Source organism: Polistes canadensis, unplaced genomic scaffold (assembly GCF_001313835.1).
Source record: "Polistes canadensis isolate GaletaPanama2010 unplaced genomic scaffold, ASM131383v1 scaffold_120, whole genome shotgun sequence".
Lineage (NCBI taxonomy): Eukaryota > Metazoa > Arthropoda > Insecta > Hymenoptera > Vespidae > Polistes > Polistes canadensis.
Window position 1 is genome coordinate 388,148 of NW_014569667.1, and position 12,460 is coordinate 400,607.

At 28.4% G+C, this 12,460-nt stretch overlaps 3 protein-coding genes across 3 annotated transcripts in view; 2 read left to right on the top strand and 1 right to left on the bottom strand.

Moving 5' to 3' along the window:
* Positions 1–322: 322 nt before the first annotated feature.
* On the top strand, positions 323–5,637 carry LOC106787928 (acidic phospholipase A2 PA4). The gene is made up of 4 exons (XM_014750706.1): positions 323–563; positions 3,873–4,115; positions 4,393–4,730; positions 5,483–5,637. Exons 2-4 carry the CDS (start codon positions 3,873–3,875, stop codon positions 5,583–5,585), a joined length of 684 nt encoding a protein of 227 aa, XP_014606192.1. The 5' UTR covers positions 323–563; the 3' UTR covers positions 5,586–5,637.
* An 892-nt stretch (positions 5,638–6,529) lies between these two features.
* Positions 6,530–8,227, top strand: LOC106787940 (coiled-coil domain-containing protein 86). Its single transcript, XM_014750729.1, has 3 exons — positions 6,530–7,153; positions 7,250–7,454; positions 7,550–8,227. Exons 1-3 carry the CDS (start codon positions 6,981–6,983, stop codon positions 7,622–7,624), a joined length of 453 nt encoding a protein of 150 aa, XP_014606215.1. The 5' UTR covers positions 6,530–6,980; the 3' UTR covers positions 7,625–8,227.
* Positions 8,228–8,423: 196 nt separating this feature from the next.
* LOC106787939 (Fanconi anemia group J protein homolog) overlaps positions 8,424–12,460 on the bottom strand; it is a 49,620-nt gene continuing 45,583 nt past the window's right edge. Inside the window, exons 6-17 of the mRNA XM_014750728.1 lie at positions 12,130–12,189; positions 11,957–12,059; positions 11,747–11,851; positions 11,547–11,640; positions 11,215–11,439; positions 10,812–11,054; positions 10,361–10,675; positions 9,973–10,272; positions 9,543–9,884; positions 9,202–9,398; positions 9,077–9,128; positions 8,424–8,997 (exon numbers count right to left, since the gene is read on the bottom strand). Coding sequence (XP_014606214.1) covers positions 8,905–8,997; positions 9,077–9,128; positions 9,202–9,398; positions 9,543–9,884; positions 9,973–10,272; positions 10,361–10,675; positions 10,812–11,054; positions 11,215–11,439; positions 11,547–11,640; positions 11,747–11,851; positions 11,957–12,059; positions 12,130–12,189 — 2,129 coding nt within the window. The 3' untranslated portion in view covers positions 8,424–8,904. The remainder of the gene's footprint in view (positions 8,998–9,076; positions 9,129–9,201; positions 9,399–9,542; positions 9,885–9,972; positions 10,273–10,360; positions 10,676–10,811; positions 11,055–11,214; positions 11,440–11,546; positions 11,641–11,746; positions 11,852–11,956; positions 12,060–12,129; positions 12,190–12,460) is intronic.

Consider the following 12,460-nt stretch of genomic DNA (forward strand, 5'->3'; position numbering starts at 1 on the left):
TCCAACGAATTGGTTTAAAGATATCAAAGAGTTTAATGAAGTATTTTAATGCGACTGACGTCTATAATAAAATCAGTCAATGAAAATGAGTATCTATCTACGATGACATTAATCAATGAAAAATAATTTTCCTTATAAATTGACGATAAGAGAGAAGAAAAATATCTCCTTAAGATAAGTGAAAGATCATGAGTTAAAAAATAATTTATTTATTACAAAAATGATATACAATTTTTATCGGGTGATTAGATCAATTTGAAATGTCAGATCACGTCTCTTTGCAATGTTATAGATACTTATAAACATTCGTCACGTGATTATAGTCTCCCCTAATATGTACGATGTGTGCTGTTCACGAATATTAGTATCCTGACGTTCGAACGAACGGATCAGTCTGTTAGCAACCGCTGAAGAGTGACTAACAAACTTTTCGTGTGCTTACGAAAGAAAAATATTTCGAGGTGGACTACGATATTATTGAAATCGACGAGTCGTAGAACAAAATAAAGAAGGTCGACGCTTTTTCTCACCTGATTTTATAGAGTTGTCAAGACAAATTTAATGTACGTAAATTAATTACACGTTCGTTAATTATTATTCGAATAATCATTTTTTTTCCTTGTTCTTTTTTTTTTTTTTTTTATTGGACACTTATTGAAAAGAGTTTTTATCTATTTTTCTATGTGATACTAAAATTTGCATACGTTTAATGATTTTGTTAATTATATTGGAATGATTTTAATTTTGTAACACTAATACGTCGAACACATTATTTGCAATCATTTGGTTTAATATTTGACGATTAATTAAATTTGAATAAAGCCGATTAATCCCTTTTGGTAATATTAACGCACGTTAGACAATATCTTGTAACTATTTTTTGAATGAGAATGTTAATTATTGTTAATGATAATGAATTACTGATGATACAAGGTGCATACTGTTAGACCGATCGTTCCGCACTGCACCACTTTTCTAGTGTACTCCTTTTAGGGGTTGCGCAGGTCAGATTTCCTATACCTATGCGTGTGTCGCACCTGTCAGTTCGTTTTCCAAACCTTCTGACAGTTTGATTTCTACAATTTTTTCGAGTCGACCTGCTCGCTCTTTCTCTCTCTTTCTGTTTCTCTTTCTGTCTCTCTTTTCTTCTTTTCTCTTTTTTTTCTTTCTTTCTCAAATTGGTTAATAAGCTACTGGCATCTTGATCTTTAGAGGAGGTAAGGTCGAATTTATTTAAATCAAATTTGAATAAATATATTTTATTCGCAATATCATGACCAAATTTAATAACTTATTCAAATAAAAATATCAATATTAATGTTTAATTGAAGGAATAAGAGAAGAGACACTTAACTGAATAAAATATTAATAATAAATTAATGTAAAATTAATTGAAGGGGTTGATCTAAAATAATTAGGATAAGTAGAGAATTGATATCTGAAAAAGTTGATATTTGATTTTCCGTCGTATAGTTGTTTACATATTTCATTAATTTAGTTTTATTTTTCATTATTTTTATATCAATAATTATTTTTTCTATCGCATTTTCATTCTTTTATTTTCATTCGATTTATATTTTTAAAAATTTGTTATCTACGTCACAGAAAATGATTTATATTTTCTTTATATTTAATAAAAAATCATTATCCATGATTGAAATGTTGGGATACATTTTTATCAAGTAGATAACAATCGGTGATACGTATAAGTCCGTTCAAGAAACCTTAGAGATAAAAGAAATAAGTAAACATTTCATATCCTATTATCGATTCGAGTTCAATTTACTTGTTCTTTTGTTTTGACCTCGTATAACGCAAAATGCTATCTAGCAACCATCATATATCGATTTCCGCATCATTTTACCAAGTTCATACTTACATTAAAAAATAAAGATTTATTTCTATATATATAAGCGGATCATATTTATTATTTTTATATACGCATATTTGATTATCATTTATATTTCATATATATATTTAAATTATTGTTTTACAATTGTCATTAATTATCATCGATCATCATCGATCAGCATTTTTATAGTAACGATAATCGATTAGATTCGTTCAGGTTCAAGGGACAAGTACGTCAATAAAAGCAGACTGACCCACATCTCATCGTTAATACGAGATCAACGTTGCTCTCGTTTGAATATAGTGATTTCAGGATCAGTCTCTCAAATTAGGACGATTCAATCGTTGTCTCGTTTAACAGGGTCAATATCGAGAGTAATTTATATATTAAGGGATCAACCCCTCTATCGCTTTCAATAGTTTCTATTCGATTACGAATAATCTATTATATATATTTTCTAATAAATATCATTATTTTTCAAAATTATACTCTATTTTAGGTTTTAAATTCTTCTTCATAGCAATCATCCTCAAGGAACACAAGCATAGAATGTCAATCCATCAATGTCCATCCATTGAATAGAAAGAGTCCTCGAAAGTGATCTTTTCAAAAGAATTTTAAATTTCATTAATATAATTTATGCTACACAACATATATTGACCATTAATAAAATCTATCATTTTCTTTCAGAGTCTTTTGTTTTTTATAAAATCATATTGTTTATTTATTTTTCATTATAATCTAACAATTAATTTTTGTCATAAAATAAATAAATAAATTTCAAAAAAGAAAGAATGACAAATCCAAGATTTGTATTTTAATTGAATTTTCTATAATATAATTCATCAATTAATATATAATATATTATTATTTCTATGATTTTAACGTAAGGTTAATTTGTTCAATTAATTTTCTAAAATTAGCCGAGAGTCGAAAGTTGAGAGAAGTTATAAGAAAAAATGCCAAACAAGGAAAGTGATAGTATATATTATAAGATGAAATCGAAGTCGAACGTTCAATGTCGAATCCTTCTTCGATCTTGACCTAAATTTAAATACGCTATCTATTGATGTCTCTTTCGTAATCATTTCTTTTTTTTTTTTTCATTATTTTATGTAAAAAAGAAAAAAGAGCGAAAAAGAGTAAGGAAATGAATGGTGAACCTTGAGAAAGAACTTGTTGATTTCGTCTTTGCGTTTGCGATAAATTATAACATCAAACTCTGACAAATGCATTGAAATGTTTCTTTCGTAGTTTTTTCCCCCTTTTTTACGGTTAGTTTTTTTTTTTTTTTTAAGAAATAAAAATTGAAATTGTGAAACAACCATTGACGTATGACTATGATTAAAAAAACTCTCTTTTTCTTATCATCGAAGGTTAAATGGTGACTTTGAAACACACATTGACAATATCGGCTTCACGATTTTGTAATATCCTTCTTTAATTGTTTTTCCGTATATCATACTGACTTAATTTTTCTAATAAATTTCTCGATAAACAGTTCACAGTTCAAAATTATGAGAAAAGAAATAGTTAAAATTATTTTGAAAGAAATGAATTGAAGATTATTATTTGTACAAGTATAGTAATAGATTTAATATATGAAAGTTGATTTAAATGATAATAAAAATGATGAGAAAAGAAAATGTAGAAGATCGCAAAAAGTTTACAGACAAAGTATCGTTATCGAGGACGATGAGTTTGACCTGGTCGGAAAATGAAAAATAAATAATAATGTTTAATATCAGGCTAGTAGACATTTAATCGATCTACCCCTCAAATGACTCGTTAAAGTGACCGGGATACGTGCAGGCCGCCAATCTGTTCGACTCCGACCCTCCTCACCAACGAGTAATTACTATCCTCGAATACATATTATATATATAGATGGAAACATTCTTTTATGCTATTGTGAGAGAGGATTTTTATTATTATTCCTGTTCATTTGTATTTTATTACTCTTTATTTCAAGCGTTTAGAATAACTGTATACAATTTCTAATCAATGTTATTTATTACAGATGCTGACTGCATCATTATGCATTTTGTCGGTCCTATGGGCCCAAAAAACAATGGGAAGCGTGCTTGTTGCTGATACAACAATGTCCAGAATGGTAGAATTAAATGCTGGCGAACCAATATGTTCACTTTATAATGATCGAGGTGTAATCCAAAGAATGATACTCGGTGCAGATCCAAAGAAAGTTCGGCAAATGCCAAGCAATCTCGTTGCTGATCTCGAAGAAACTTGTTTGGCTTCTAAAGTAAACACGTAAAACTTATTAAAATAAAATTATCAAACTCTGACTAAAATCTTTTTATTTGTATATCGTGTCTAAAAGATATCGAACGTTATATTATGAACGTTTCATAAATTTAGTTCCTATATCATTTCTTTATATTTTATTTTTATTTAATACAATATTTTTTTATCGCGTATGCCAAGTTGTCAAGGATATAATGACAAGTTGTTTTGTTAAAAAGAAAATAATATGACTCTATGGCAATTAATTAATTTCTAATGTAACTTTGTCATATTAGAATCGAACATCGGGAGGTGGATTAATATATCCTGGAACAAAATGGTGCGGACCTGGAAATGTGGCAAGTTCTTACGATGATTTAGGTCATCATGCGGCAGAAGATGCATGCTGCAGGGAACACGATCATTGCCCAATAGCGATATCACCTCAGCAATGTATTCATGGTATATGTAACAATTCACCTTTCATACGTTCGCATTGCGATTGCGACGCCAAGTTTCGAAGATGTTTGCAAAATCTTAATACCGAGGTTGCCAACACTATCGGTGCCCTTTTCTTCAATGTTATACAAGTAACTTGTTTCAAAGAAAGACGACCATGTTCCCAATGGCAAAGGTATTTTTATATTCGAAATTCTTCTCAATAATTCATTTCTAAAGGGTATCATTTCATTTAACAGGATGAATCACAAATTCCAAGGTATTTCTTAAAATCAATTACTCTGTGTTTTGCAATTTTATAAACTTTTAGTTAAGTTAGATTATCTTTACAAGCTAGGATTGTAGTTTTACAATCTATCAAATATTTCTAATTGGAACTTTTGTTTCATCCTTTATTATTAATAACAATTAGATAAGATTTTCTTTTTGTATAAACAAATATAGATTATTAGAACAATGTATTGCATATTGGAAACATTCAACGAATTACGAGCCACTCGATAATAACAACTATAGGGAAGCTGGAAGAAATAACAATAATATATACCAGACACCACTGTCAGAGTTCATCGAGAAAATACTTGACAGGATAAGACGTCTCCAGAAAAATATTTCGAATTATTTTCAAGATCATTGAAGAGAAACATTAAATGACCATTGAAGTATTATGAAATTTTATGTCTCTTTGTTTGTTTCTACTAATTAAATTAGTATGTTTATTAATTCATTGATAACAGAGGAAAATGGAGATTGATGGTGGTAGCGGTGATGGTGGTGGTGTGGTGATAATACTAAAAACGATACTAAAATAACAATCTTTGTTTTTTTTTTATATTAACATTTGCCATGTTTTCTCATAAAAAGTGATTTTATAAAAACGATTGATAGATTATTAATTTAATGTTTGTATTATATTTTTGTTTATAGGAATGGTTACGACGAAGCAGAGTCAAATAGATTGTGCTCGCAGTATAAGTTTCGGCCAAGTGAAAAATACGTGCCGTTAATGCCATTGAATATGAATATATGAATTCGAAAGCAGCAAAAGGACAGCCCAGGTGGTAGTTAAAAAAAAAAGAAAAGAAGAAGATCGCTAAAAATAACGACCACGATAGAAAAGACGTGATGGTTTTCGCGTTTTATTCATATTACTTGTCCTTTTTGCTTTTCGGAATTCTATGAAATGTGATAATGGTGTGGACTTATTTCGAATTCAATCGAATACTTGAGACTCTATAATAATATTAATACATATCTATTTTATGGGTTTTCTTGTTTTATATTACGAATAATTCGTACCGCATGAAGTTTGTACAATATATTATTATCATAAGTATATTAATTATATATATATACATAGATTTGGGTAATAATTAATTAATAATTATTATTAATAACATATTAGATATATGTAGTCGTTTAAATATTTTATATTATAACTCGAATGGTGTACTGTAATTGTATTGAAGTATATGGGTAATAATCAAAGATTATATATTTTTAAAATATAGGATAGAGAGTGTGTTAATTTCAAATAAAATACGTTTATTGAGTCGGTGAATTATTTCATAATTTATAACTTGTGAAAAATAATATTGGACTATGTTTCTAAAATTTATTTTTTTATTGTTATCGACGTAAAGCGAATCTATAATATCGACATGTCGATAAATGGTATCTAGGTAAATAATTTTTGTACTGTCGGTAATTCTGATGGTAACTTACCATCAGGTCTCGGTCGGTAAGTCATATTAGAAAAATTATTAGTTAATTAGGCGAGCAATTATGGATTTTAAATGAGCAATTATTGAGCAATTAAGAGCATTTATTTTTTTCTTTCTGCAGTGAAAATGTTTCTACTGTCGGTAATTCTGATGGTAAGTAGAGCACTACTATTACCAATATCGGCTTAGCCATGTTACTAGAATTTCAATATATTTTAAACTTTCTTATTTCCTAGTAACTTTTAATAACAAGTAGTCTACACAAAGTGAATGTGTAATTAAATTCTACATACATTTAAAAGCAAACAACAATTAAAAATGTAATATAGATATTTTGTTTTAATTATTAATTAAAGGAGTTTACTCGTTAAGAACGATTATCTTGGAATAGGTACAGGAAAAAGACTTACTAGATTAAAAAAAACCGATATCGTGCTGGAGCTAGAAAGACCGGAGAAAAACATACAAAGAAAAAAGTCAGCAATTGATTGAAAACAAAAAACAATAGAAAACTTTTCGTAGATCATTTACCAATCCACACATTATCTATCGATCTTAGTTCTCTATTTTTATGTAGACGTCGTTAGTAGTATATTTTGATGGAACCTACCCACGTGAGTTCTTAACCTAAAAAGTATAGTTTACAAGTGAAAGGAATTTGGTGATTTTTGTGTAGTTAACTTATATTTGTTATTATAAAAATGGAAGAAAAAGTAATTAGAATGGAAGATATTCTTAATGAGGATTCATCCGACGACGATATACCAAATATATGTGAAAATTATGTGGAGAATAAAAATAAAATATCTTTTGAACAAGAGATTCCAAAGGGAAAACCTAAATCTGGTAGAATATGGAAAGAACCAAAGAAGAGGTATGTATATCAAATATCACACATATCTCAATAATTCTTTTAATAATTTATCTTTTATAATTATACATATATATTTAATTATGTGTTTATATTTAGATTTTCATCTATTGTCAAAAGTAGAGGTATTAAATTATCACTCGAAAAGAAGCAGAAATTAAAGGAAAATATTCAACGCGCTAAAGAAATGTCAAGAGCTATCAAAGAAAAAAAGCAAGCAGAGAAAGAAGCAAAGAAGCAACGGAGGATAGAAAATTTAAAAAGAGCAGAGGAAAATAGAAAGAAGGGTGAAGTAGTACAAATTGTGAGTATAGATATTATTATATTTGTTCTGTATGAAATTAATCAATTAAGTAATATTCTTTTAACTATTTTTGCTTTGGTTATTCTTTTCTTTAGATTAAAAATACCGCTAAATTAAAGAGAATGAACAAGAAACAACTGAGATTCATTGAAAAAAGGGATACGAATTAACGTTTGAAATAAATAACAAGCGAGTTGTTAATAATATTGCCAAAATATACGTATAAGAAGTAAAGAAAACTTCTTTTAATCAAATATACATGTAAAAACATGAAAAAGAAATATTTTGGAACAATGATAAAAAGAAAAGGGAGATGAAGATTAAGAAACGCTTTACAAAAAATTCTAACAAATGTCATTGAGGAATATACATGTAAAAATAATAAACATGCATCTATCAAATAGATCGCTATGATAAACAAATATCAATAAGAAATAAGTCTTAATTTTATTTTATATATATATACATTGTCATGTTATTAATTTTTGTTTCTCGATGAAAAGATATGTACTCATATGAATATTAACTTTCGTTTGAATTCTATAAAAAGAAGAAAGAAAATTAATAAAACAATAGTTAGAAAAATTAATGTTCGACAAAATAAGAATATTTACATATACTGTCAGTTACATTCGAATAGAACAATTTGTCTATGCAGGTTTTTAATCATTTTCATACTTTTGCGTTGCAATTGTCTTTAAAGTGAAGGTTATAAACGGTGAAGAGGGATTTTTGTTGTACGTGAAATTGTTAATATATTTTTTCATCTCATAGAAATTTTGTTTTATTAAATTGCTTATTAAATTCATCTATTAATAATAGTGTAGCCGATGAAAATTTCATGATATTTTGCAAACCAATCACCTCCAACAATTCTCTTAATAATTAAATTGCATTTAAACGAAATTAATATTTTTATATATTTAAATAAAGGAAGGAAGAATGTGGGGAATAAGATTATATCAAATTTTGAAATAGATTAATTCAATTTTGTTTTTAAATGCAATTTTAATAAATGAAAACTGAAACATGAGTCTTACGCTCGCTTTCTCGAATGTGTGGATCAATGATATAATTGCACGAACAAAAAATTATTTCTGCTTCTTTAACTAAACTTTAATAAACAAAGTCTCAATCAACATTATTGTCTATCGCATACATCATATCGCCTATATGTTACCGTTAAAGTGGTATATCCGTTAATCTATTTTTAGGCCTTCCAAGCAAAGATTATGTAATTTCGAGATAAGGTTTTTCTATTGATTTAAGGGATTCAATTAAATTTCCTTCGACACTATGAAAATAAAAATAATGTGTATAATAAAATTCTTATTATATGCTTTCCCAAAACAATAGATTATTTTACAAAATATCTGATTATTTTATGAAATAATTTAATTAAATGCTTTTTAACGGTAACATTGTAAAAAGAGTATTATTTTTACACAAGTTAATTCACATCTTCCAATAATAGCGTCTTTTTCGACCGGACAAAAACTTTTAATTCCTCCATAATATTTTCACCTTTACTATTTTTTTGTAGCTGCAGAAAAGAAAAAAAGAAAAATTACATGAAAGTAATGATAATAAAATTGATTCAAACGTTGATTAATAATTCTCACCGAATTACGTGTCCATTTGGGTAAACTACTCTGGTATGATTGCATTAGAAACCTACAAAAATTCTAATAATTAAAGTCTTTTAAAGATATTTTCATGAATCACAAGAACAAGAACAAGAACAAACCTTTCGTCTACCAATAAAATGGCACCCCAATCATTTTTGTGCCGAATGCATCGACCTAACGCTTGGTTGTAAGCCCTAAAAGCTTGGATATTATACCAGTCGGAACCTTTAAGTAGTCCTCTCGAAGTGTTCTTGTCATTGTACTCCCACTTCATTTGGACATCCTTGTTATTTTTTACAGGATAAGGGATCCCGACCTAACAACAAACATAATTCATAATAGAATATACGTTTTGACATACAGTGTTACCAAAAATGCCTTTTAATTGAATCTCACACTCAATCGTGATATTTATATAATAGTCAATTAGAATTCAGATGTATAATCATTAGGTGTTTACCGTAACAACGCAACGCGCCTCATTATCGCTAAAGTCGATACCTTCGGAAACTTTGCCACGAAATACGGCAAATAAAATGGCACCTGAATGGCCTTCCTTATTATCAACATTTATTTCAGAGGTTTCGTTTATTACTTCTCGATATTGTGTCATTATATCTTTTAGATTAGAGCCCTCCCGAGGTTCCACAAAGATCTTTTTATATTTTTGAATGAGTTTCCAAATATTAGTAACTTTCCATCTATTGATTTGGTTATTCATCATTATATATGATGAAAAAAAACATAATACTCCATGAGGTACAGTTTCAATGATATTAACTATTAATTGCCCTAGCTCATCCTGTCAATATGTAATAAAAAATCAGTTATTATTGTATAACAGTTCATTATTTGACTGTATAATGCAAAAGTATATTGTTGAAAATGACCTGGAATTGCCAAGTATTCACATTGGTAAAGTTAGCCTTTAGAAGCGTTCCACCTGGTCCCCTTGGCACGCATTTTACAAACACCCGATCTTTGCTGATAACGTGATTGGTACAATGGATATCGGAAAATTTGGTTCCAAGTTCACTTTCAAAAGATTCCGTTGGGGTTAAGGTACCTGATGCTAAAATAATTGATCTGGCCTCTCGTGCCAAAGGGCCAAATATGATAGCCGAGTTCAAACAAATCAACCTAAATGTTCTTAAACGTTTTCCTACCATTTGTGATAGTATCCAACTTTCCTTTGAGTTTCCAAAAAGAAAAGAAGAAAATGAATAAAACAGTACTTAGAAAACATAATGCTTGAAAAAATAACAAATATTGATATACTTTGTCAGCTAGATCCGAACAGAGCGATTCGTCTATATAAGCTTTATAATCATTTTCATACTCTTGCGTTCCTATTGTCTTTAAAGCGAGGGTCAGACGGTGAAGAAGGATTTTTGTTGTCCGTGAAATTGTTAATTTTATTTTCTTCGATTTAGACTTATGAACGCCTTCTTTCGCTTTATTAAATTCATCTATTACAAATCGTGTAGCCGATGATAGTTTCGTGATTTCTTGCAAACCAATGTCGTTCATTTCCAATAATCCTATTAATTGGTTACCCGTCCAGATAGTACTGGTCATTGCCATACCATTTTGCTAAAAATATACAATTTAGGATTAATTTTAATGACAAATTTTGATGGAACTTTGTAAAAATAAATTTTTGTTTTAATTTTATATAAAAATCGTCCAAATTAAATAGAAACCAAAAAATATTTGTATATGTATATACCGAACAGGAGAGAGGAGTTTGATTTATGAACTCGTTGAGTATTGTTATATAGTGTTTGATGGTATTATAGGCGTCACGTTCAGCATAATCAATGAATTGTTGAAGAAGTAACCCATTGCAATTTTCTATGATAAATTCTAGTTCGACTGTTGTAAATTTGGCACCAGCAACTTGCCGACAGATTTCTTCGATATTATGACCCTCATCGAATAAGACCACATGATTTTTTAAATTGATTTGCATCTAAACAAAATCAATACGATCCTCTATTTAAATGAAGGAAGGAAGGAAGGAATGAATGTGGAATAAGATTTCATCAAATTCTGAAATAGATTAATTTCTTTTTTCCTTTTTTTTTTTTTTCCATGCAATTATTATATAAAAACTGAAATATGAGTCTTACGATATCCCGAATTTCTGGATCAATGATATAATTGTATGGACAAAAAATTATTTCTGCATCTTCAAGTAAATTTTTAGATGCAAAATATGGACATAGATTATTCGTTCTACCGACTTCAACTAAATCTTCTATATCGAACGGCATCGAAATTCCTGTAGATTTCAATTGAGTAAAATTTGATAAATCCTTTTTATTCGTACTGTTGTAATAGTGACACTCAGATGGCTGTAAAAAAAAAAAAAAAAGAAAAAGTATGTATGTCATTTAAAAAGATAATTCACAATTATTTATTAATTAGATAATCTTTATTAATTTTTGAATTATAAAATAACCTTTTCCGGATCTAGTAGATTATAGCAATGCTCAGTTTTATTTCCAGGAACATCTTGAATGCAAGTATGCTCACGACTACTTAATATAGTCATTCTGAAAGTGGACAAAATTATTTATTGCACATTGTGTCTTATATAAAATATAGAAAATTATTATTTTTAATTAATTGAATCTTTTAGTTATAATAATTGTGTATTACTTAGTATTTTTATAGACGGTTCTACCAAGTTCCTTCACGACTTGTTTTATTTGACGATGCGTTCTGGTCGTATAAAAAATTTTTGGTATCGTTTTGTATTTTCCCCTTTAAATAAATAAAATCTCAATCAACATTTCAATCTCTCGCATGCATTATATCGCCTACATATATATATACATATATATTAAAAGTACATATTATTATATTTACTCTTTATCGCTAAAAACATCGCACAAGTTAATCATACTTTCGTAATAAGGTTCATTTAATTTGTTAGTACTCGTAAGGTTTGTTGGATCGGACGTAGAAGAACCTATCAAAAATTGATATATAAAACGTATTGTGGATTTTAAATGGTTTTAAATAATTTCAATATGAAATACCTTTGTTATCTTGTCCACAACATTCATTCTTATTATCATCTTTCTCCTTACCAACTGTTTCTATAAAATAAATGAATAAAAATATGATCATTTCATACTTTTAACATATTCGTCATATAATATACTTGAAAAAAGGATTTGTTAGTTGGCTTATTTTATTTTTTTTTTATATAGAAATAAAATAAAAATATTTTTGGCTTTTTTTACGTAGCCTTCTTTTTATACGAAAAAGATTGAGTGAAAGGAAAAGCAAAAAACGAATGTCAAAACAGTGATCGGTGCTCTTGTTAGCACGTGAAAGGATCAGGGAATCCTATTGGTAAAGGCCAAT

Coding starts and splice junctions, on each gene's coding strand:
- LOC106787928 (XM_014750706.1), top strand. CDS start 3,873: ATGCTGACTGCATCATTATGCATTTTGTCGGTCCTATGGGCCCAAAAA. Junction 4,116..4,392: donor AAACTTGTTTGGCTTCTAAA/GTAAACACGTAA, acceptor TTGTCATATTAG/AATCGAACATCGGGAGGTGG. Junction 4,731..5,482: donor CCATGTTCCCAATGGCAAAG/GTATTTTTATAT, acceptor TTTTGTTTATAG/GAATGGTTACGACGAAGCAG.
- LOC106787940 (XM_014750729.1), top strand. CDS start 6,981: ATGGAAGAAAAAGTAATTAGAATGGAAGATATTCTTAATGAGGATTCA. Junction 7,154..7,249: donor TGGAAAGAACCAAAGAAGAG/GTATGTATATCA, acceptor GTTTATATTTAG/ATTTTCATCTATTGTCAAAA. Junction 7,455..7,549: donor AGGGTGAAGTAGTACAAATT/GTGAGTATAGAT, acceptor TCTTTTCTTTAG/ATTAAAAATACCGCTAAATT.